This window comes from Malus domestica, chromosome 11 (genome assembly GCF_042453785.1).
Source record: "Malus domestica chromosome 11, GDT2T_hap1".
NCBI classification, from domain to species: Eukaryota; Viridiplantae; Streptophyta; class Magnoliopsida; order Rosales; family Rosaceae; genus Malus; species Malus domestica.
Window position 1 is genome coordinate 4,340,584 of NC_091671.1, and position 23,021 is coordinate 4,363,604.

A 23,021-nucleotide genomic window follows, 5' to 3' on the forward strand; every position below is an offset into this window, starting at 1 on the left:
TTTCGTATATGGGACCGAAACCGTGAGATTCTATATGCCTTTAGTGAAGCCATAATCCATTCAAATATTGCATTGCGATACAAACATCTCAAGTAAACTTCATTTTTAAGATATACAACGGAAAACCTATGAGCCAACCCTACAGACTCTAAATCCGTCAAATCGTTCAACCTTAGTACAGATTCTGGGTACACTAACAAAGTAAACGACAGACCTGAAACGCGAACAACGCACAAGGAACTAATCGTGTTCAACACCCTTGTAGTCCAAGCCTCAAGTCAGAAGCAACACGCCTCTATCACTTTACCGAGGTTGCAAGACAAGCATGCGTAAAGCAGCATAGGCACGTTTTCAGCTGACCGAGGCCACGAGGTATGGATGGGCAAAGAGGGAAGACTGAGGGAACGAGGGAGGGGGGAGAGAGTCCGGGCACTTCTATTCTTAGCTTCCACGCAAACTACTTACCAACGTCAATCTTGAAGCCCCAAGAGTGAATCTTCGCTTGTATTTAAAAACCCACTGAAGGTAGACTTCATCAATCGTCCCAAGCACTATCTGCTGCACCTTCTTTTTTATTGTTCGAATCAGCAAACATGAACCGATACTTATCCTCGATGTTTACTGATGCTGGTCCCGCTGTTGAGCTATTGGATAAGGCAACCCTAGCTTGCTTTTGAGCAGCCGCTGCTTCTTTCTCTTTCCTTCTTGCAGTCTGATAGTCAATAGCAAAAATTGTCAAGCTTATAAACACACGAAACAAAATTTTCTTTTCTTTCTACCCAGATTATTTGGAAATGAGAAAGAAATTCTGTGCACTAGTACGATGCAAAAGCAATAGAAATGTCCGTTGATAGCATATCTCAGAATTAGTACCTTCCCAGTTGCAAAAGCCACAGCATTCCCAGATCCAGCATCTGATATTGCTTTCTTTATATTTGCCACGAGGAACTACAGTGTGCCATCAATAATCGAGAATGAAGAGTTATATTCTGCTAATGGAAGAGATAGTGCGAAGAAGCAATAAGAGAAGGTGGAGAGCAAGGTACCATATCACGATCAGTGTAAAAGGAAGTAGATTGTCCCATTGATCCTGCTCTTCCCGTTCTTCCAATCCGGTGCACATAATCTTCCATGCTCTATATTGAGGTAGCCATAATTGAAGCTTCAGGTTTGCTATTTCACAACAAAATTAATAGCAACTGAAAAGACCAGGCTATTGAGATGCTATCACATGATAGCAAAAAGACTTATGATCACCAGTTGACATTATTCAAAAACCAAAGGTCACCACCCTATTAGTTAAGGACAATGGCGGAAATGAAACTCCGATATGAGCTGCCTAAAATTATAGCCAATTTTCAGATAAGCTTCTAAGTTGGGTTAGTGGATTCCAGATATAAATCAACCAAGGGCCTTCCATCACAACCAGCTATACCTTTGGAAGATCCAAATTGATAACATGTGCAACTCCTGAGACATCCAAACCGCGAGATGCAACATCAGTCGCGACCTACACACAATGGTCTCAATCAGATACTCGCTGATTGGCAATGTTAAAGCTGCCTTATATTCAAGCAGAATCAGACAAAGATGAGCAGATATAAAGAAAATGTGAAAATAATAGAGCACAAGGCAGTGCATGTACCAAAATACTGGTAGTGCCTTTTCTAAAATCACGTAGAGCAGCCTCTCTTTCAGTTTGAGTACGACCACCATGAAGAGCAACTGCATGCAACCCTTGTGCTACCAAAGCTTCAGCAACTTCATCACATCTCGTCTACATGCACACCCAAATTCCATGTCAAATTTCATGAATGAGCCATACAAGTTTAAAAATGCAGAGCCTCAAAAAGAGTTAGTAATGAGAGAACATTAAGTCACACCAGATTATTAATTTTTCCATCTAGCAAGCAAGGCATAGCATCTTGCACTACGAACAGGAAAGACTTCAAATTGAATTTGCACAAACTTTTCACCAATACAAAATTCATGATGATGACCTTTAAACCATATCATATATGACTTTTGCTGTCCACAATATAGAGATTTGGAAGACATGCAAGCAACAGAGGAACTTGTCCATCAATTATTTATACCCATCACCATTAATTATAAGTTTGAAATGATGTTAGTCATAATCAAGTAACGAGAACGTATGAAGCATAATTTACCTTCCTTTCAACAAATACAATAGTTAAGGGAAAGGGATGGCCAGTTCCTTCAACCCGAGATGCCTCCTCTACGAGCAAAGCCAAAAGCCGATCAGTCTACACAGACAAAGCACAATTGTCAAGTTAAAACGAGGCCAAGAACTCTCCCAGTAAAAGATCTGTGAAATATGCTAGCCAAAGATGATAAGATCATCATTACGCACAGAAATAATCAGGGAAGTGCCAAATATACATAGAACAACTCTCCATACCATAGGTGTAGCACTAAATTCCTAGAAACCTCATCCCCACGCCAAAAAGAAAGAAAAAGGAAAGACAACATCACAGACTGCACAATGAAAAAAATGCAGAGAAACCAATATTGCTTATTCTGGGTGAACCAACCTTCTCACTCTCAGGAACCTTCTCCAAAGTCTGAGTTACGTTTGCTGTAGGGCTACTCACTTTTCCCACCTTCACTTGCACTGGTTTAGTTAAGTATTCCTGAAGACAATAAAAGCTAGAATAAGTTTTCACTGAAATTGAGCATGACAGTCTTAACTAAACCAGAGAGCAAGCGAGCATAATGATCTTAAAGGTATTCCAATACTAGTTTTGGTATATTAGAAAATAACAAACTACAAATTCATTTCAAACTTGGTATAAAACTACGTTGCATTAAAGTTATAATGTTTCTATTCATACAATCAAGATTGTCTGGTTAGTAATATGTCCATCTGGTAAGCAAAGCAATAAATAGGTCTGTATACCAATCTGCCTGTTGCAGAGCAAGAAAATACATGATGTTACCACCAAAACAAGAGCTAATGGCTTATATGTCACAGGAAAGAAAGAAGATTCTCAGACCCAACGTACAGGAAAAATAAGCCATAGAAACATAAGATTGTAAAATGAGAAGGTTGATTCTATGAAAGAACCACAGTAAGGCCTTTCCCTTATTTAGTTACAAAAAATATGAATAGAATTACTTAGTTACATTAACTATGATAATGTTCATATAAACTTGTACAAGAAGGTAATCTAGTGGAAACCTTACCTGAGCTAATTCTTCAATCTCTTCAGGCATAGTTGCACTGAACAGCAAAGTTTGATGCTTTTCAGAAAGGTTCCGCATCACCTAAAATGGCATCAAAATATGTGACATATCATTTCAGAATTAAACAGGGAATCAGATAGTTGTTCCATTTTTAAGGAAAAATAAATAGAAAGTAAAAGGCACATTCATGTCAAAAGTTGAGACAAAATATACCTCTCTTATCTGCGGTTCAAATCCCATGTCAAGCATTCTATCAGCTTCATCTAGAACAACAAAAGAAATTCTAGTGAGAGAAGTGTTCCTTTGTTGTAAATGATCTATAAACCGTCCAGGAGTGGCAACCACTACATCAACTCCTGCTCGTAGCTCAGACCTCTGTCAATCCATCCAGTAGAAATACAGAACAAAACAAGTATTAGCGGAGACTAATAAGATATATATTCCGTAAAATGACATAAAATTGAAAAAAACATTGCACTAAAGGGAGGTATGAGGTTAAGTGTTTTCTTTTCATACCACAGGTCAGAGGGGAGGAGGGTGGAGGGGGGCATCAGGGAGAAACATATGTTCATAAGAATCTATAACACTAGAAGCATTGATTCAAACCCTAACCCACACCTAGGCATTATCAAAACTAAGAGATAACGACAAGCACTAACGAATTTCCAGAGTCACAACACCTAGAAGATCAAGAACAATTATTGAAATAAAATGTACAGTTATTCCCCCAAATCAATTACCTGCTCAGATATGTTGGTTCCACCGACCACAATTGCAGTTCTGAAGGACTCGAGAGATGCACTAAAAGCTTTGACCTGTAAAACCACAATATAACTTGGCACTTACAGAAAAGTACTAAGAACAAATTCCAGACTAACAATCATATAGTCATAAATTCATTGTGATCTTTTGCAGCTTAGATCACCTCTTTTTCAATTTGTTGGGCAAGCTCTCTAGTCGGAGCCAATACCAGAGCTAGTGGTCCATCACCGCGCTGAACAGGAGGTTGAGCCAAGCAATGCTGTACATCGAAAATGAAAATTAAAACATGCCTTAAACCAAAAACTACTTCGCATGCACATATAGTCCAGACTACATAAGAATACTAAATAACGGGACCACGGACCTGTATCATGGGAATGGCGAATGCAGCAGTTTTTCCACTGCCAGTTTCAGCACAACCTAATAGGTCCCTCCCACTGAGGGCAACCGGCATAGCTTGAGCCTGAATGGATGTCGGTGTAGTGTATCCGTGATTGTCGATATCCTTCATGATGCTAGGGTGCAAACACTGAGAGTAGAGGAACAACACGTCCGTTAATCCATATGGATATACAAACTAGGCTAATCCAAAAATAGAAGTAAAAAATCTGATTGATAAAACACAAAGACGAATCACCATATCTGTGAAAGACTCAATCGGTGCCGGAGCAGGAGCAGAGTCGGGACTAGCAGAAACATCCAAATTAAGCCGCAAACAAACCTCTTCAATCTACAGGCATGTAATTCCGTAAATTTCAGCTAATGACGACGATATAAACAGACTGATAACGTCAATAAACAGAAATTTGACTGACATTGTGAAATTAGCTGTAGCAAGAACCCTAAGCAAATGCAAATTGCACAAAATTCAGAAAATGCAAGGAAATAACTGGATGAGCGTCGAACCATTTCAGGCTTCATGCCGAGGACGCGGTCGGAGGGCTTCCATTGAGGGACGACGGAGTCAGGGCGAGCTCTGCTGGCCTGGGAGACAGCGCCGGAGCTCCCGCGGGAGGAGGCATTGGAGTGCGAGAAGCTGGAGAAGGAAGCACCACCGGACGACTTATCGTTGTTGATGTGAGAGTTTGAGGAGGAGAGCTTGCTCTGATCGTCTAGGGTTCGGAACGAGGGTTTGGCGGTGGTGGTGGTGGTGGTGGTTGTGGTGGTTCGTGAGCTCGACCTCAGGTGCGGAGGCACGTACGACATTGTTTTGCGGAGAGTTTTCTCGGAAATCGGAGAGAGTGTTTGATTTTACGGCGACGACGTCGACGACTGTGAGTGGAGTGAGTTGAGAGTATATGAAAAACGAGAGGTGCGTGTTTGGCCAATCTTTCTCAATCGAAAGGATCATACCACGAAAATGTTTTCACTCTCTCGCTAGCATGGGCCTGTGGGTTGTGGGCCCTTTTGGGTCTTTGTGGGCATAGATCTCAGTCCATATTTCTGGGCCAGAATTACAACCTCGTTTGGGTCCTCTTATAATTTTGGGCCGGACTCAACCCACATTGGAATTAGGTTTCTTTCTCCCCTTCTTGTACTTGTGGCCCTTGAGGATCAAGCTTTAGGAGTCAAGGTCTCCCTTTTTCTCACTTGACTCTTTGGTTTTAAGACTGTTTGGTCAAGAGAACGAGTGATTTTCCTCTCTGATTTTCATCGCCCAACCTACAAGCAGACAACCAATCAGTCCACTTGAATGATTGAATTTGATTTTATCGTCGGTTTGCAAACCCTAGAGGTCAAAGACCCATTTTCGCACAACTTATTTATGAGCACATCCATCAGTAAGTAGCGTGAGAGCTCTCAGCCACATCAATAGCTCATGTGCTCATTAGCATCTGTCTCTATGAGGTTGAAATGTGAATCACATCAAGCACATTACGTCTTCCACTATATTAGGATAAGGAGTAGAGTTTGATTCCAATTTCACATCTTTTGGTCCTATGAATTGAGTTTGATTAAGAGAAACGGAAATAACAAATACAAAAGTAGAATTAGATGAGTCTCACAATTAATAGATAGAACTTAACTCCCCCAAACCGACAATGGTGTAAAAATTGTGTTATATTTTAGGGAGTTTTAACGAAAAGCCCACGGTATTGTTCACTTTAGCGAAAAACCACATTTTTACACTAAAAAGTCAAACCTGATACTATTCACTTTACCCTTTATTTTGTCCTTATCATTAAAATTTAAAGTTTTCAAGCCATTTTCATTAGTTTTCCTTATATTTTAATAGGAAAACTAATGAAAAATAATTTGAAAATTTGAGTTTTAACGATAAGGGCAAAATAAAAGGTAAAGTGAATAGTATCAGGTTTGACTTTTTAGTATAAAAATGTAGTTTTTCGTTAGAGTGAACAGTATCACGAGTTTTTCATTAAAACTCTCTATTTTATATCCTATATACATAAATCAAACTCATATAAGCCACTGTAGATGCCATCGCTAGAAACCAAACTTGTATTCACAAGCATATCCGTGCGGCTCACATGGCATGTCACCATGTGAGACAAACCTAATTAGTTTTGCTGCTCCCACAGTTTTATGGGAGAGGCAACCTCATTGTAATCGTTCTTATTTCTGTGGGCTCTTATTGCTTTATATTTAACATATGATTGTAATCCGTGAAACTGTCTATGGATAATAAAAAAAAAAGCAACATTATGCTCATCATGTGAGTTTCATCTCTATTAGAGAAATGATACAAAGAATAATAATTTTATAATAAAATAAGTGCATTTTTGCTCATTACCATAAACCATGTTATATGTTCGTCATACACCTCATCATATGTTAGTCGCTATTCTATTTAACTTTTTAATATTGAAAAAGAGACTATCTGAAAGCGAAACTCTCGATGGACTATCTGCCACCTCACACATCAATGTTAATTTTCATGCTAATATTATAAAAAAAAGATAATGCTAGGGAGACAAAAAATTTAAAGTAAATTTGTAAACCAACAAATGTGTCACCAATAGGAAATAAATACGTTAAAATCAATACTTAATTAATAATTCAATCATCAACAACCATATCATTTGATTTAAACAAAAATTTTGTTTAAAAAATTGTTCTCTCTGATATTATCTCATAAAATATTGTGCCAAAAACATGAAATTGAGTCCGTGAGTACACGGAGAATCCTACATCTAAAAGAGTCTTCCTAACATTTCTTATAAAATAATAATAATAATAACAACTAGTGATGTAGCAACTGACATAAAGATGACGTGGATGATTTTGATGATTGAAAAAAAAAAAAAAAAGAGAATGATTGGGGAGGGATTTGGATCCTCTCTCCTGAGCCCGAATCCTCTTGATTAAGAAATGTGGGTCATTTGATGAATATACAACAGCTATAATTATTATAATTTTAAAATAATTTTTTTATTTGTAGTCGTTGGATTTTCATACAACGGTCCACATTTCTTGGTCAGAAGGATCCTCATCTTGGGCTCAGTAGAGGATCCAAATCCATTGGGGAGGAGGTAGCTTGAGAAAGTGCGTGCCATTGGTTGAACATCCTTTTCAATGGTTGTAGTAGGTGAGATGAGCTGAAAGCCCTGCAAACTTGTCCTCAACACGAATTCACAAATTTGTACCTATCTTCTTCTTCCTTCTAACCTCATTTGATTAGTGATTGCTTTAGTTTCAACGATTAAAATTATTTATTAATTTATGTCCTTATAGACTCAATCTGTCGCATAACTTTTACTTTCTTATGAGGCTTTTTTTTTTAATATATCTTTGCATGTCTTATTAAAGCCGCAATAAGAATATTCCAATTACATATTAAATTTTGATTTGCTGGTGAGAAGGATCGAAATAAAGAAACACAAGAACTTCGTTGAAACAAATTTTGCCTTCATCGTGTCTGCCTATGTCTTTATCAAGTGTTGCTCGCTTAGAAAGTGTTTTACGAGAAGGTGTGTGTGTGTTTATGTTTTATTCTACTTCGCTTTTATTAAGAGTATGCCTCTTCGTTTAATAGTTTCGTTATGAAAAGTGCTTTGTACAAATCTCTTGTCCTTGCATATGCTCATCCTACTCAAGACTGTTTTATGAAAGAGCAAGTCTCCCTTTTTCACCTTACTCGTAAAACGTATGATAAAGTGATTATTATGCTACATTACCCTAATGGTTTAATTAGAGCTGGTTTGGTTTGGGGTTGCTTAAATATTTTTAAAAGCAGCTTTTTATCAAACTTGAGGCCTTAATTTTGTGTTTGGTAAATGAAAAAAGATATAATTCACAATCATGGGTCCAAAACAATATAAAGCAGAAACAGCTCTACACTTTTTTCTCAGAAAAAACGTTTCTTTCATTGGAAGCATGTAAACAATACTAATAAATGAAAATTACATATTGATAAAAGCACTTTTGGCACTATCTTTTACCAAACACTTACCTTTTGTTTTCATAACTATTTATTCTCACACCACAACAGAAGCAATTTTGAAAAACAAAAAAAAACACAGCAACCCGAAAACTAGCCCAAACTAGTCCTCTTGGCTTATGCAACTAAGGACCAAAATATTATGATTTATTGCTCATACAAGTTGTTCTTGTGTGTGTGTGTGTGTGTGTAAAATCACAAATATAGGTAGAAATAGAGAGATTTTTCAGTGTGACCGGCATACGTGATAGTACACCACGTGTTATTATTTAAATGGTGGGATATGTGTGTTAAAAAGTTAATATCTTAAAAAATAAAATTTCTCACTATTTACATAAAAACACGTGATGTACCACTCATATTCCCATCACAATTAAAAATTTCACGTTGAAATGTTGACGAGTCTAAGATGTAAGGTGAGAGAGCAATACACATGCACAACGTGTAAGGTATTGGATGATATGGCGTGGTAGGCAGCGCATGTAATTAGGAAGGTAATATGATTACCATAAGGTACGACCACGCACCGTTAAATCTAAATTAACGGCAACCTAATACGACGCCGTCTAAAGATTCTAGGAATGCTAGAAGATCTGAAAATGCATTGACATTTATTTTTTTACTCTCCCCCAATAAATTATATTATCTGTTTTTGTAACGTAAACTTCCATTTGAAGTCGTAGGTTGTGCCTTGTGCGTGTCTGAGTGCCATAAGACATTTCGTGTCGATAAGTTAGTACTAGTCTTCCATCCGAGTATGATTTTCCGGCAATGCTGATGTAAACGGGCAGGCTCCGTTTGACCTGGTTGGGAAAGTTCGGAATATTTTTCGGTTGAGGCTTCATTTTAAAACTAACCGAGAATGAAGGAGTGACTCAACAAATGTTCGAAATTTCCTCAATACAATCGATATTTCGGTGAAAAGATATGGAAACGGAAAGTGAAGTTTAAAGTTCACTCCATATCAGATAAACTTGTAAATTTTGGCTAATATCGACATATTTTGTTGATATTTTCGACATATTGGTTGAATATCGGAGAAAATTTTATATTTCGTTTAAACCAATACTTGACATTCTCTAATTATTATTATTTTTAATTTTAAATTTCCACATTTTTGAGCAATTTTCTGTCATTTCTATCAAAGTCAACCAATATCGATATTTCCATAAATTTGCATATTGATCCGTATTTCCAACGATATTAATATTTTAAACACTACTTATAAGTCTATGCGAAGTATCTTTAATCTGCAATTTATGATTTATACTCCTAACAAGCCTCTCTTACATATAGTCGTCTAATTCTAATGATAAACAACATGTTGAACGAAGTAGAAGCACATGGGCCGTTGAGCCCTACAATTGAGAAAAAATAAACATTTCTCTTATTAAAGTTGACTTGGGGTTTTCTAAAGATAGTGGAGAAAGAGATTTTTTTTATTTAAATAATCTCTACTAATTAATAAAACACTAATTATCAATTATAACTCTATGAAATTATCAGTTTAACCCTCTAATTAAAACAGAATATGAATAAGAAATATGGGGCAGAAATATAATTTCACACAATCAAATTTTGCTGTTTTTTTTTTCAAAGTCTCACTTACATGTAATCCTAACATATTTCTAATTAAAAATTAAAAAAAAAATTTATGTGTGCCCATATTCTAGTAGTTAATATTTGAGAATTTGAGATAGATTTATGTACAAAGTCCAACGTCATTTGAGTGAGCAATACGACTTTATAAAGAAAAAAAGATGAACTATATGTCTAAGCAATCAATTGCTCCTTCAAATTCTTAAGGGCCATCACATCGGTGATGACTGTATTTTTTATTTCATTGAGGTGTATCATATGATTCACATGAAATTGTTATTGATATTTGAAAAAAAAAAATTATTTGCACTTCTCGAAGGACAATTTTTCTCCAATGTTGTTTCAGAGATAACTAGCATGATGAATTTCTTGGAGTGTCATATCAAAGTGTAGTTTATTCTTCGTGCAATTTTTTCTTTTGAGGGACGAATACAAGATGATGAGATGTTGGGTAGAAATCCAATATCGTAGTGGATAAGTACATGTGGTCTAATACTAGTAGATAAGATGTTGGGTTTTCATTCATATGTTTGGGGTTTGAAACTCCCTATCTCTTAAATTATTGTAATACTTTCGAACCATTCCCCCTCCCTTAATAATAATAATTTTTTTAAATGGCATTTTAGTTAAAAATTGTCCCTCATATTTGAAATCGATAAAAGTGGTCTCTGAGTTTGTTCACTATCAATCATTTTAGTCATTATGTGAGAATTCTTTGTTAAATAAGGAACAAAATGACAAAAATACCCTCAATTTACTAAACAATTGACCAAAATGATTTGACAAAAATTGAGAGTATTTTTTGTCATTTTTTTCAATTATTTAACGGAGATTTTTACAGAATAACCAAAATGATTAATGGTGGACAAATTCAGTGACATGTTCTATCGATTTTAAATTTCAAGGACCAAAGTCAGAAGTTATGCAAATCTCTATAACTATTTTGACTAAAAAAAAAAAAAAAATATATATATATATATATATATATATATATATATATAAAGTGTAAATATCAATTTCCATATATTGTTGCAAACCAACTTAATATACTATATATGCTATTATTTTTTTTCTAAGTTAAACCAGATTTTCTTTGTGCATTGAATTGTGGAGAAAAATGCATGTAAGCATTTTCTTTGTTTGGAATGGATTTGATAAAATTTACTGCCGTAATAATGCTTCTTATTTCTATTGGCAAAACATGCTTTGCACCTGTATGTATGGTTTAGGACATGTATCAATTTAATTTCACACGTTTTAAAATTTGGCAAAAAAAGCATGTATGTGATAAGTTTTTACGTGTTTGACTCTCCATTTATGAAACTATCAAGTTAACCGCAATGTGAATGAGGAAAATGTCACTTTAGCCATGCTTCTTGTTCAACTGCTTATCATTTGTTTGGAATAACTTTCAAATGCATGTTGGTATTTTTTTTACGAGAAGCGATGGCGATTTTTCATTAGTAACAAAAACAATTATAAGGATTGTCACGTGGGTTTTCATCGATCTAGTGATATTTTGCACAAATAATCATAAAGATTAATTCCTTACTAGGCTACCGCAAACAGCAACAGCACTGACGCTAGCACAAGCACCAATATATACCCACCACAAATACAGAACCACGAACTTAAACTGGGGCAGAGTAGTGTCATTCCCAATAAGCGAAACTACATCAAACCATCGCTTAAGATCTAATTATGTGTCTTAAAAATATTGTTCTAAAAATCTCTGCCTAGCTTTGCCTAGGCGTTAGGCGGCTGGTCACCGCCCCGATTAGTCTCTAAGCATTTGAAAATTAAGAAAGTACCCCTAGACCGGCTTAGGCATCCACCTCGCTCGCCTTGCCCGTCTAAACCAGCCTAAGTTGTAACTCTGATTTAGACAGAAAACCGATAACTTTCATTTTGCATTTTAATTTTTCAATAAAATGTAAAAAACTTGTTGAATACTTGGATGAACACTCATTATATGATTTTTCCACATATTTTCAATATGTTCTAATACTTTATAATTTATATATCATTTTATTTTGTAATTTATGCATTTTAATATAATTATATGTGTTTTTCAAGTATAAATAAACACTTATTTATACAATATATAATAAATTTACTTAAATTCGTATTGTCCCCCTAGGCCCTGCCTAACCACTTAGGCATTAGGCCCCAGCCCACTGCCTAACTACTGCCTAGCGTTTTTTAGAACCTTGCTTAAAAGTGAAGCTTGGATTTTGGGATTTTTTTGGTCATTATCTTTAACTTTAGTGTACCATTCATACATCCAAGATTCAAAAAAAGGTGAGAACCAACATAGAATTTGGTGGACTGAGACTTTATCGAGAAGGATGTGCAAAATTCAACATTGGACGAAGGACAACTCATACAATTGACCTAATTGCTTCTCAAACTATTTAGAAAATCAATATTTTGGTGCGACTAGGGATGGGCAATGGTTATGCGGGCGGGTAACCGCTGTTAATTTACCCATAACCGTTTATGCTCATACCCGCATAACCGTTTACCCGTTGAGTAATTGCCTAAACGTTACCCATTCCCATAACCGTTTATAAACGGTTAACCATACCCATAACCGCATACCCATTTAACCGTAACCGTTTAATACCCGTTTACTTATTTATCCTTTTTAACCTGTTTATCTTTTTTTTTACCATTACCCTTTTTTCACCCGTCTACATGTTTTTTAACAACTTGAAAATTTAAAAAAAAAATTGTCATAATATTTTTTTTTACAATTAAACACCGTTATAGGTACATTCATCATACATTTCCATATTTTAATTTTTTAAGTTCTTATACAATTCTAATAATTGAAATAATAGTTTACGGACGATATTTTTAATTGTTACCAATGAAGGTAAATATAATATTTGCTAAGTATTATTGGGTTACAAAAATTGTTTAAGACATTTATGTCAAAGCATTTCTGTCAATTTCACGGTTACCCGCAAGGAATTTAAATTAATTTGGCCAATTCCTTGATGATGAAAATCATCATTCATGTAGTAGTGTTATTGAGAGAATGACCGATGAATTCCTTGCTAATTTATTGGGTGCTAAGTATTATTGGATCGAGAACATGGTTTGTGTTAGTTTTACATATATAAAATAAATGGGTAAACGGTTACCCGTTTATAACCGTGGTTAATACCCATAACCGCCCATTTAAATTTCACGGGTAAACGGTTATACCCATAACCGTTTATTTATCTAAATGGTTATTCATAACCGTAACCGTTTAATTTAAATTGGCGGATAACTGCGGTTACCCATAACCAATGGGTATTTGCCCATCCCTAGGTGCGACCCACTCCCAACTTTGGCCAAATATTATCACTAAGCTTTTATTTTTTCTTGTTTATGTTTCCATAAATACTATAAATCTTTTCCGGGGTAACTAGATCTGTAAACGGGTCGGGTTTGTTTGGGTCAGGTTCAATGCGACCCGTTAAGTTAACGGGTCACCCGAACTCAACCCGTTAAGCTAACAGGTCATTCGAACCCGACCCGTTTCACCCGTTAACAATTATTATTATTATTATTATTATTATTTGCATAGAGTTTATTTTTTGTTGTTAAGACTTTACTGAAATTACTAAAACATCATCAACTAACGGGTGCTAACGGGTTCACCCGTTAACGATCCGACCCGTTAAGCATCAACCCAAATACTAATATTAACGGGTCGGGTTCAAAATGACAGGTCTACGGGTAACATTTCCATATATATATATATTTGAGTGTAAAGAAAAGGAAATTTAATCACAAATAAGAGTTTAGGAAAAATGAATCAAAATTAATTCTGGTGGTCGCAGCAGCGTTACCATACGATGCTAAAGCAACCAAGACAACAGAAACATACACGGAGACGGACCATTTCAAATTTTCAATCGATCACAACCAATCCAACAAGAAAATTTTTATTGTGTTAGAAACACAATTCGATATATCAAAGGTCATAATACAAATGATTTGATACTTAAAAAAAAACTTTTAACTATTTATATTGTGACACTTAATGTGCTGGACTGTATTCCTCTGGAAAATTTCACCAATCCTTCGGCATCTCCATCTAACGTGTCAAAACCTTAGTGGTTTTGTCCATACAGATAGCTCCGTGGGCTCCACAAAACTCCTTACAAAACAAAATTTGAAACTACAGAGCTCGTTACAAGCAGACACAGACACATTACAGTTGACATGCGTTGAAAAATAACTACATTTGTGATATTAATGAAGTATTTAAGTATATGTGTAAAGTGGTAAGACTAATTTTGGTAGAGACCTCCCTTAGACCATCTCCAACCCTTGGGCTAAAAGCCAAATTTTTTAGCCCGGAAAATTTAGCTTTTAGCCTAGAAACATCTTTTCTGCTCCAACCCTTCTACCCTAAAATTTTAGCCCGGAATTATTAAAGAATGAAATTAGCCTAAATTTTTTTCTTAAATCAATTTTTTTTTTAAAAAATAAATATGTAGATTATTGTAAATTAATTTTATGAACATTTTAATCTAAAAAAATTTAAATTCCGATAAACATTTCGCATTTAGCCCGGGGGGAAAGCTGGGGGGTATTTGGCCCAGAAATAGCATTTGGCATTTAGCCTAAAATTTTAGCATGGATTGGAGAGTGTTTGGGGGGTAATTTGGGGGGGTAATTTGGCTTTTAGCCCAGGGTTGGAGATGGTCTTAAGATCTTAGTACTCATAACAATAACGTAATGATAGGTGAAAACATTAAAATGCACGAAACTCCATTACTCATTTAGGATGCACAAGAGTCAAGGTTCTACAAGAAACTAGGTGCTAGTCGGGCAGCTGGTTGGAGTCTAACGGTTAGGCGGGGTCTAGGCAGATTTAATTAAATATATTATATTTCATATAAATAAGTGTATGTTCATACTTAACATATATATAATTTCATCATAAAATACAAAATAGAATAACATATATATTATTAGCTATTGAAACATAATGAAAACATATGGAGCAAGCATATAATGTGTGTTCATTTAAGTATTTAACAAGTTTATTACAATTTATTGGAATAAATAAAATGCAAAATGAAAGTTATTTATTTTCTACTAAGTGAATCGCAACCTAGGCGGGTCTGAGTGCACTAGGCGAGTGTCTAGGCGGTCTAGGGGCGTCATTTCTTAATTTTTAAACACCTAGGCATTAATCGGGATGATGACAAGCCGCCTAGTAGTGACAATAGTTTACCAGAGAGCTCAATTAAGTCATTCTAGCTTAACTTCGTTATACTTTTCACAAAATTAACACTTATAAATGTTGCACTCATAAAGATAGATTAGTCTTTTAAAAATACAATTTAACGCATACTTTTCACGTCTCGACCATGAATCACAAACTGTTAAATTTAAATGGCGACAATTGAAACTTAGAGGTGAAGACATCAAACTTTTTATTTGGTTGAAAAAGGACGAACATCAAACTTCTAGCCGAACAAACATTTGAACGTCTCCCAACTCCCTCCACCTACCCGCTCCTTTACCTACTCCCCGCACGCCCGCACACTTCTCTCCAACCCCATTTCCGTCAAAACTAACGCCGTTACACTCCGCATTCACGCCTTTACGTCTTCCAACCACCCCCCACAGACACATGACCACGCAACCCACCTAACGTCCGCGAAACCGTCCCTCTATAAAACGCAAACCCAAAGCCCCCCAAAACGTCAGTTCACTCTCCCACACAACTCTCTGCATTTCTGCTCTGCCCACCCACTAAATCACTTGACACACCCACAGAGGCAATGGACCTCCTCCTCCTGGAAAAGACCCTTCTGGGTCTCTTCGTCGCCGTCATCGTCGCCATCGCCATTTCGAAACTCCGCGGCAAGAAATTCAAGCTCCCGCCGGGTCCCATACCCGTACCCGTATTCGGAAACTGGCTCCAGGTCGGTGACGACCTCAACCACCGCAACCTCACCGACATGGCCAAGAAATTCGGCGACTGCTTCCTCCTCCGCATGGGGCAGCGCAACCTCGTCGTCGTCTCCTCGCCGGAGCTGGCCAAGGAGGTCCTCCACACCCAGGGAGTCGAATTCGGGTCGAGGACCCGAAACGTCGTCTTTGATATTTTCACCGGTGAAGGCCAGGACATGGTGTTCACCGTCTACGGCGAGCACTGGCGGAAAATGCGGCGTATCATGACCGTCCCCTTCTTCACCAACAAGGTCGTCCAGCAGTACCGCTACGGATGGGAATCGGAGGCGGCGGCGGTCGTCGAGGACGTGAAAAAGCACCCCGAGGCGGCGACCAGCGGAATGGTGCTGCGGAGGCGGCTGCAGCTGATGATGTACAACAACATGTACAGAATCATGTTCGACCGGCGATTCGAGAGCGAGGAGGATCCCCTGTTCGTGAAGCTCAAGGCGCTGAATGGGGAGAGGAGCCGATTGGCGCAGAGCTTCGATTACAACTACGGCGATTTTATCCCGATCTTAAGGCCGTTTTTGAGAGGGTATTTGAAGATCTGCAAGGAAGTGAAGGAGAAGAGGATTCAGCTGTTTAAGGACTATTTCGTGGACGAGAGGAAGTAAGTTAATTCATTTTATTTATTAATTTTAATTAATTTTACTTTTTACTTTAATTTTAGTAAACGTTATTAGGATGCAATTCTCAACTTTCCTATTTGGATCTCAAAAAGGGTAAATAGCTGTTATTTACCACTAGTTATTCGTCTTAAAAAAAATATTCTCTTTAAAAGATAAAAAGAAAGAAAACTAATAAAAAATATTTGAAAATTTTAAGTTTTTACGATAAAAATAAAATAAATAGTATCAAAATTGATTTTTTATTTCGTTAAAATAAATAATACCGAAAACTTTTTGTTAAAATCCTTTAAAGAGAATGTTAGATACATGAAATTATCTTTATCGTTGACACCTTGACATATCTGTCTCACATATATGTAGGGCTTGTCGGACTTCCAGAGAGCTTAGTTAAAAGAATTTTTATTCATTTGTCATTATGTGTTAAGACTTAAGCGGGTGAAAATGATATATCGAGAATGAATTGCCTATTCATAGTACATCACGCTCGAGTTTGTCTTTTATACTCTTTTGTGTGATTGCAATACGAAATGATACGGCGATTAAAATGAGCGTGTGAAAATTGCTGACTCGTTTTTTTTTTCTTGGTATTTTTGAGCAGGAAACTTTCGAGCACAAAGCCTACAACAAACGAAGGGTTGAAATGCGCCATCGATCACATCCTCGACGCGCAGCAGAAAGGAGAAATCAACGAGGACAACGTTCTCTACATCGTCGAGAACATCAACGTTGCTGGTGAGTAGACCACCCCACTCCTTATAATATTAATTCTTAACATGACAACATAGTAAATCTATTTGGAAAAGGATCCTCTTCAGATTTATTTTGTGAGGATCCTAAGAATCTCTACATCATAGTCGTTCATCATACATCGTGCGATCAGTTTTCGTCAGATATTATCGTTCGTATATTGTGCAGTCAGTTTTCGTCAAATATTATTTATTTTTAATTTTATATTAAAAATGTCAAATGATTTCCGACTGTATGATACACGAGGAATGATTAAAATGTGGGGATCTCTAGGATCCCACAAAGTGGATCCGGATGGGATTCAATTCCAATCCATTTTTACTGATATAACGTGGATTAAAATGATCATTAGAATTGTTATAACTTATAACTCATCATTTTGAATTATAATATTTAAATTTAATAAAAATTAATCCTAAGATTAGCCACCCACCGTCAACCTATTTTATTGGATTTCTCATAGTATTAATTTAACTCTGAGCAAAAATGAAAAATCCTATAAATAATTATTTTACGTAATTGGAGGCCGGCAAATTAGATAAGGTTATGTGATTCATATTTATGGGAGTACATTAATTTGCAAACCAACTTTTCATCCCCAACCTATATATCTTTTTTTAATATTGTGGTAATTAAATATTTATTTTCTTGATGGAGTCACTAAAATATGAAAAATAATCATATGGTTTTTTAGCTCCCACGTATGCCAGTGCTTGACATGTGATGGAAGGTCTAAAGGCCCCAATGATGTTACGTAATATTGTTTTTAGCTTACGTAATATTCCACAAAGTTTCTATTGGATACGTGGGCGTCTTAGGTTGCCCCATTTTGATCCAGTTGGCATACTTGTTTAGGTCAAATATTTATGTGTCATCGATAATATATCCTCGTGTAAGTATATTCTTGTGTATGTGTCATCGATAATATATCACCATGCAAGTATAGCACTTTCACAAAAAGAAAATTAAATTATAAAAAGTCTTTGTTGCTTGAACAGTTGGTATTGACAAATCTAGGAGAAATTTTTTATTATGAATGGAAAATGGATAGTATATTACGTGTTTTTATATAAGTGGTGTAATTTTTTGTTTTGTTTGTAAGTTCTTAACTTTTTAACACATATATCCTACTATTTATAGAATGCTACGTAATGTACCATCTCATATTTTTGTCACACTGAAAAGTCTCTTCAAATCTAGGTTGAGCAGTAGGTGTGTTGGTGAACAAATATGTTGCTTTTGATTTAAATATTGCTAAACCACTTGATTGTGCCTAAACATTGGTTGTTCGTATCTTTTTATAACTTCGTTTTATATACAATTCACGTCTTTTTACCAACCTCATGACGTCGACATGCAAACATGATCGCAATGGTTCTAATACAATACGATGACGTGGTATTATTTTAGGTTACAATACGTGATTGTATTTGAATATTCACAATATTTCTTTGCAATAAGCTTTACAAATTCAGTTAAGGTTGTTTAATTTTAGGCCGCTAATGTTGCGTTTCTGTATTGAACAGCTATTGAAACCACGTTGTGGTCGATCGAGTGGGGAATTGCCGAGCTAGTGAACCACCCCGAAATCCAGAAGAAGTTGAGGAATGAACTCGACACAGTCCTCGGCCGCGGAGTTCAGATCACAGAGCCCGACGTTCCTAAACTTCCCTACCTGCAAGCCGTGGTCAAGGAGACTCTCCGACTTCGCATGGCAATCCCGCTCCTTGTCCCCCACATGAACCTCCAGGATGCCAAGCTCGGGGGGTTTGATATTCCGGCGGAGAGCAAGATATTGGTGAATGCTTGGTGGTTGGCAAACAACCCTGCCCTGTGGAAGAAGCCAGAAGAGTTTAGGCCCGAGAGGTTTTTGGAGGAGGAGTCGAAGGTGGAGGCTAACGGGAACGACTTCAGGTATCTCCCGTTTGGTGTTGGGAGGAGAAGTTGTCCTGGGATTATTTTGGCACTGCCAATCCTGGGCATTACAATTGGACGTTTAGTCCAGAACTTCGAGCTTCTGCCTCCGCCAGGACAGTCCAAGCTCGACACCTCGGAGAAAGGTGGACAATTCAGCCTGCACATCCTGAAGCACTCCACCATTGTGATGAAGCCGAGGGCGTAGATTGATGCTTGGGGAGTAAGATTTTGATTCTATGAAATATGATGTTTGGGTTGTGAAAATGTAAATTTATCAACTTTTTTCGTTCTTGTTCTTTGTTTACTTAGATTTATGAACTTCGAATTAATGGAAGGTTCAAGTAATAAATTTCTTTTTATTAATAAGTATTTGGCCTAATCAGATAAACAGTCCTCGTGGTGATAAGGTAATCGGAAGATAGTTCTTGTGGTAAAAAAATTAGGATTTAAACCCTTGTGGGAGAGTCCGTTGGCAAATTTGGTCCAAAATTGATTTGTCCGTTACTTGTCTGTTAAGTATAGGGATAAAAATGTATTTTAAGGTGTACGCCTTCTTCTTCTTCCTCCCTCTGCATTTCATCTGTTTATATCTTAAAACAACCCCTACAAAAAAACCACAGAAAATAAACCATGATCATTAATCTCTCAACTTCTCCAACCTCCTATTCTTTCTCTCATCAAGGTATCCAATTCCAAATCACCCATCTCCGATTTTCCATCAAATCCCAAAACCCACCACCCAAAACCTCCATCTTATTCCATTTGCTTACATGGATGCCTTGGAGATAAGCTGCAACAAAGTGACCGTTCTCATGGACAACAATTATGGGGGTTAACACAGCAGCCGCCTCCAAAACCGACTGAGCACTTTCAAAGTTGCCAGAGTTGAACCCAGGAATCGCACAAGTCCTAAACTTGAACCTTTTCCCATGTGGGCACCTGCCATTTTCAATGAAAAATCGATCCTTGCAGTGAAAACCAAGGTTTGGTGAAGAAAATGAGCAGCAAATGGAAGGAGATAGAGGTTTTGGGTTTTGATGGAAAATCAGAGATGGGTGATTTGGAATTGGATAACTTGATGAGAAAGAAAGAAGAGGAGGGTGGAGAAGCTGAGAGATTAATGATCATGGTTTATTTTATGTGGTTTTCTGGTAGGGGCAGTGGCGGAGCCATAAATTCATGTTAGGAGGGGCATACTTTAGATCAAAATGGACATAATACATGTAGAAACTATCTTGTTCTTTTGGTCGTCTTGGTATCAAATTTAAAAGTGAGTAACCATGCATTTATTCTTCATTATAAATGGGCAACTATATCAAGAGTTAAAACATTATTAAAAGCACATTCATGTATTCTTCATTCTTGATATTAAATTCAAAGGTGACTGACCATGCATTCATTTTCTCATAGCGACCAAGAAAACATTTTTCTAAAAACATTAAGACATGAGAGCATTTGAAAGGTTTTTTGTGCTAATTTGGAAAAAGGAAATATTTTTCTCTTCTTGATTTCATAGATGATATAATAGAGGGAAATGTGAAATTAACGAAAATAATAGTCTGCAAGCAAAGGGAAAAATTGTATATGGGCAAGAAATAGAGAATATGATCAACTAATATTAGTATATAACTATAGTTTCAAATCTCTAATGTTAAAAATTGAAGGCTGTGTATGTGTTGGATTGAAGTTAATTGGACTAACTAATACAATTACAAATTCAAGTTGATAGTGGTATTATAAAATTAATTAATGTTAGTAGAGGTTGTCAGGAAAAAAATTATTTGAGGATAGGCTCGAGCCTACCCTAGTCTAAAGGTGGCTCCGCCACTGGGTAAGGGGTTGTTTTAAAATAAAACTAATGAAAAGGGGTTGAAAACTATAAGTTTTAATAATAATGACAAAATAAATGGTAAAGTGAATAATACCAGGTTTGACTTTTTAGTGTAAAAATGTGGTTTTTCGTTAAAGTGAACAGTACCGTGGACTTTTCGTTAAAACTCCCTTGTTTTAAGATATAAACAGATGAAACGCAGAGGGAGGAAGAAGAAGGCGTATACGTTAAAATACATTTTTATCCCTGTATTTAACAGACAAGTAACGGAAAAATTAATTTTAGACTAAATTTGCTAACAAACTCTACCACGAGGGTTTAAATCCTAATTTTTTTACCACGAGGGCTATCTTCCGATTACCTTATCACCACGAATATTGTTTATCCGATTAGGCCCTAAGTATTTATATCTTAGTTTTGATGAGTTTGTTTTTTGTTGATAGTATTATACTTGATGTTCGAATAATGAGCTTTGCCCCACAAGAATATGTGTGTGTGTCTATATATATATATATATATATAATTGGGGCATTAGAATCCAAATTCATTGATTAGGTGGATTTGATGGAAGAGATGTAAGAGATTTTTCAGTGTGATTGGTACGGGGATGGTACATGTCACTATACAAATGGTGGGATATGTGTGCTAAAAAGTTAATAACTTAAAAAATAAAATTTTCCACCACTTCTATTAAAATACGTGATGTACCATTTATATTCCCGTCACAAAAAATTTCTCGCGGAGATGATCCCTTTCCTAATTTGGGGGTTTGAAGTTAGGGACCTGTCATTCAATTCCGACCCTTTACCTAACTCACATATCGATACAAGTTTTCATCGGGAGACGAAATGCCCACTAAGCCGGTCGTTCTCGCCACCAACCCCTCTACATCGTTTCACGTTATGATTCTCTTTTCACTACCAACCTTTTCCCCTGTACTTGAATTTAATCCATAGACCATGTGGTTTGCTCAACCCAACCTTTGACTTAAAACACACTTAACCTAATTTTATCATGATTGGTGCTGTCCATTGAGTAGACATGTGATGGTTTAGGGGGATTTTCCACTAAATTCTTAATGCCTGACATATTTACATAAGTGATTTGAGTTCATCAGTGGATTAAGAACCTAAGGATCGTCTCCCCCCGAGTGCAGACCAAGTACTAAACTGATTATGATTTATTTGATCACGGTTTTGAATTTTTGTATCCCATACCAAAATTCAATCATTAACTGCATGTTATGTAATTTATTAAATATAATTTTAAAAAATAATTCATTTAGCATGATTGAGTTAGTGAGAGGTACAATTCTAACTCCGATTTCAAAAAAAGTTTAATAAACAATTTTAACATAAATATAATTCATTCAAACTCCTCAACAATCCAATTTCTAGTCAATTCAATTCTACTTGTTCTAATTACGGATTAGTTAACGTGACAGTAATTACTATGTTTCAATGTTCAACAAAAAATACGACAAATAAATTAACACTTTGGATATTATATATGCTACGTACAATCAAAAGCACTTTTCGATAATGTTTGAACAAACAAAAAAAAAATTGCTTCACAAAACACGTCCCCGTACAGTTTTTAATTAATTTTTTTGACATTGTTTCTAAATTTTTTATACAAGTGCTTTCCATAGAAGCACTTTTTAAACAATGACTCGATTCAAGGGCTAAAAAAAGCAGAAAAATTCGAGATTGGTAACAAGGAAAAAGAGAAGAAAAGACGAAGGAAGAAAAAATGTAGGTTGTAACCAGGCCCTCAAATCAGAGAGTCAGAGAGAGCAGACGTGCGGACCCTTCGCAATTCAATTTCCGTGCACATAACCATGCTTCCTTCATTCCTTTTTACTCCAGAGCATCGGCTTATTGTGCACGGATTCCATAAACTATTAGCCACGGATCTGTAAACCCTAATTAACACCCAACAAACCGAAACAAAATCACGA

General features: G+C 36.3%; 2 protein-coding genes and 1 non-coding gene across 3 annotated transcripts; 1 reads left to right on the forward strand and 2 right to left on the reverse strand.

The window, feature by feature from the left end:
• Positions 1 to 43: 43 nt before the first annotated feature.
• Positions 44 to 5,319, reverse strand: LOC103422642 (DEAD-box ATP-dependent RNA helicase 20-like). The gene is made up of 14 exons (XM_008360698.4): positions 4,876 to 5,319; positions 4,607 to 4,699; positions 4,334 to 4,498; positions 4,133 to 4,228; positions 3,948 to 4,022; positions 3,421 to 3,582; positions 3,208 to 3,288; positions 2,556 to 2,654; positions 2,172 to 2,267; positions 1,646 to 1,777; positions 1,436 to 1,510; positions 1,047 to 1,136; positions 874 to 948; positions 44 to 712 (listed from the first exon to the last, which is right to left on the reverse strand). The coding sequence occupies exons 1-14, from the start codon at positions 5,173 to 5,175 to the stop codon at positions 536 to 538; spliced, it is 1,716 nt and encodes a 571-aa protein (XP_008358920.2). The 5' UTR covers positions 5,176 to 5,319; the 3' UTR covers positions 44 to 535.
• Positions 5,320 to 15,468: 10,149 nt separating this feature from the next.
• LOC103447265 (trans-cinnamate 4-monooxygenase) lies at positions 15,469 to 19,572 on the forward strand. Its single transcript, NM_001294106.1, is given in 3 exon segments — positions 15,469 to 16,547; positions 17,165 to 17,298; positions 18,840 to 19,572. Coding segments are annotated over 3 exon segments (1,515 nt in total). The 5' UTR covers positions 15,469 to 15,762; the 3' UTR covers positions 19,436 to 19,572.
• A 3,239-nt stretch (positions 19,573 to 22,811) lies between these two features.
• Positions 22,812 to 22,916, reverse strand: LOC114819893 (small nucleolar RNA snoR100). Its single transcript, XR_003767191.1, has one exon. It is a non-coding gene; the product is annotated as a small nucleolar RNA snoR100 (small nucleolar RNA).
• Between the last annotated feature and the right edge of the window lie 105 nt (positions 22,917 to 23,021).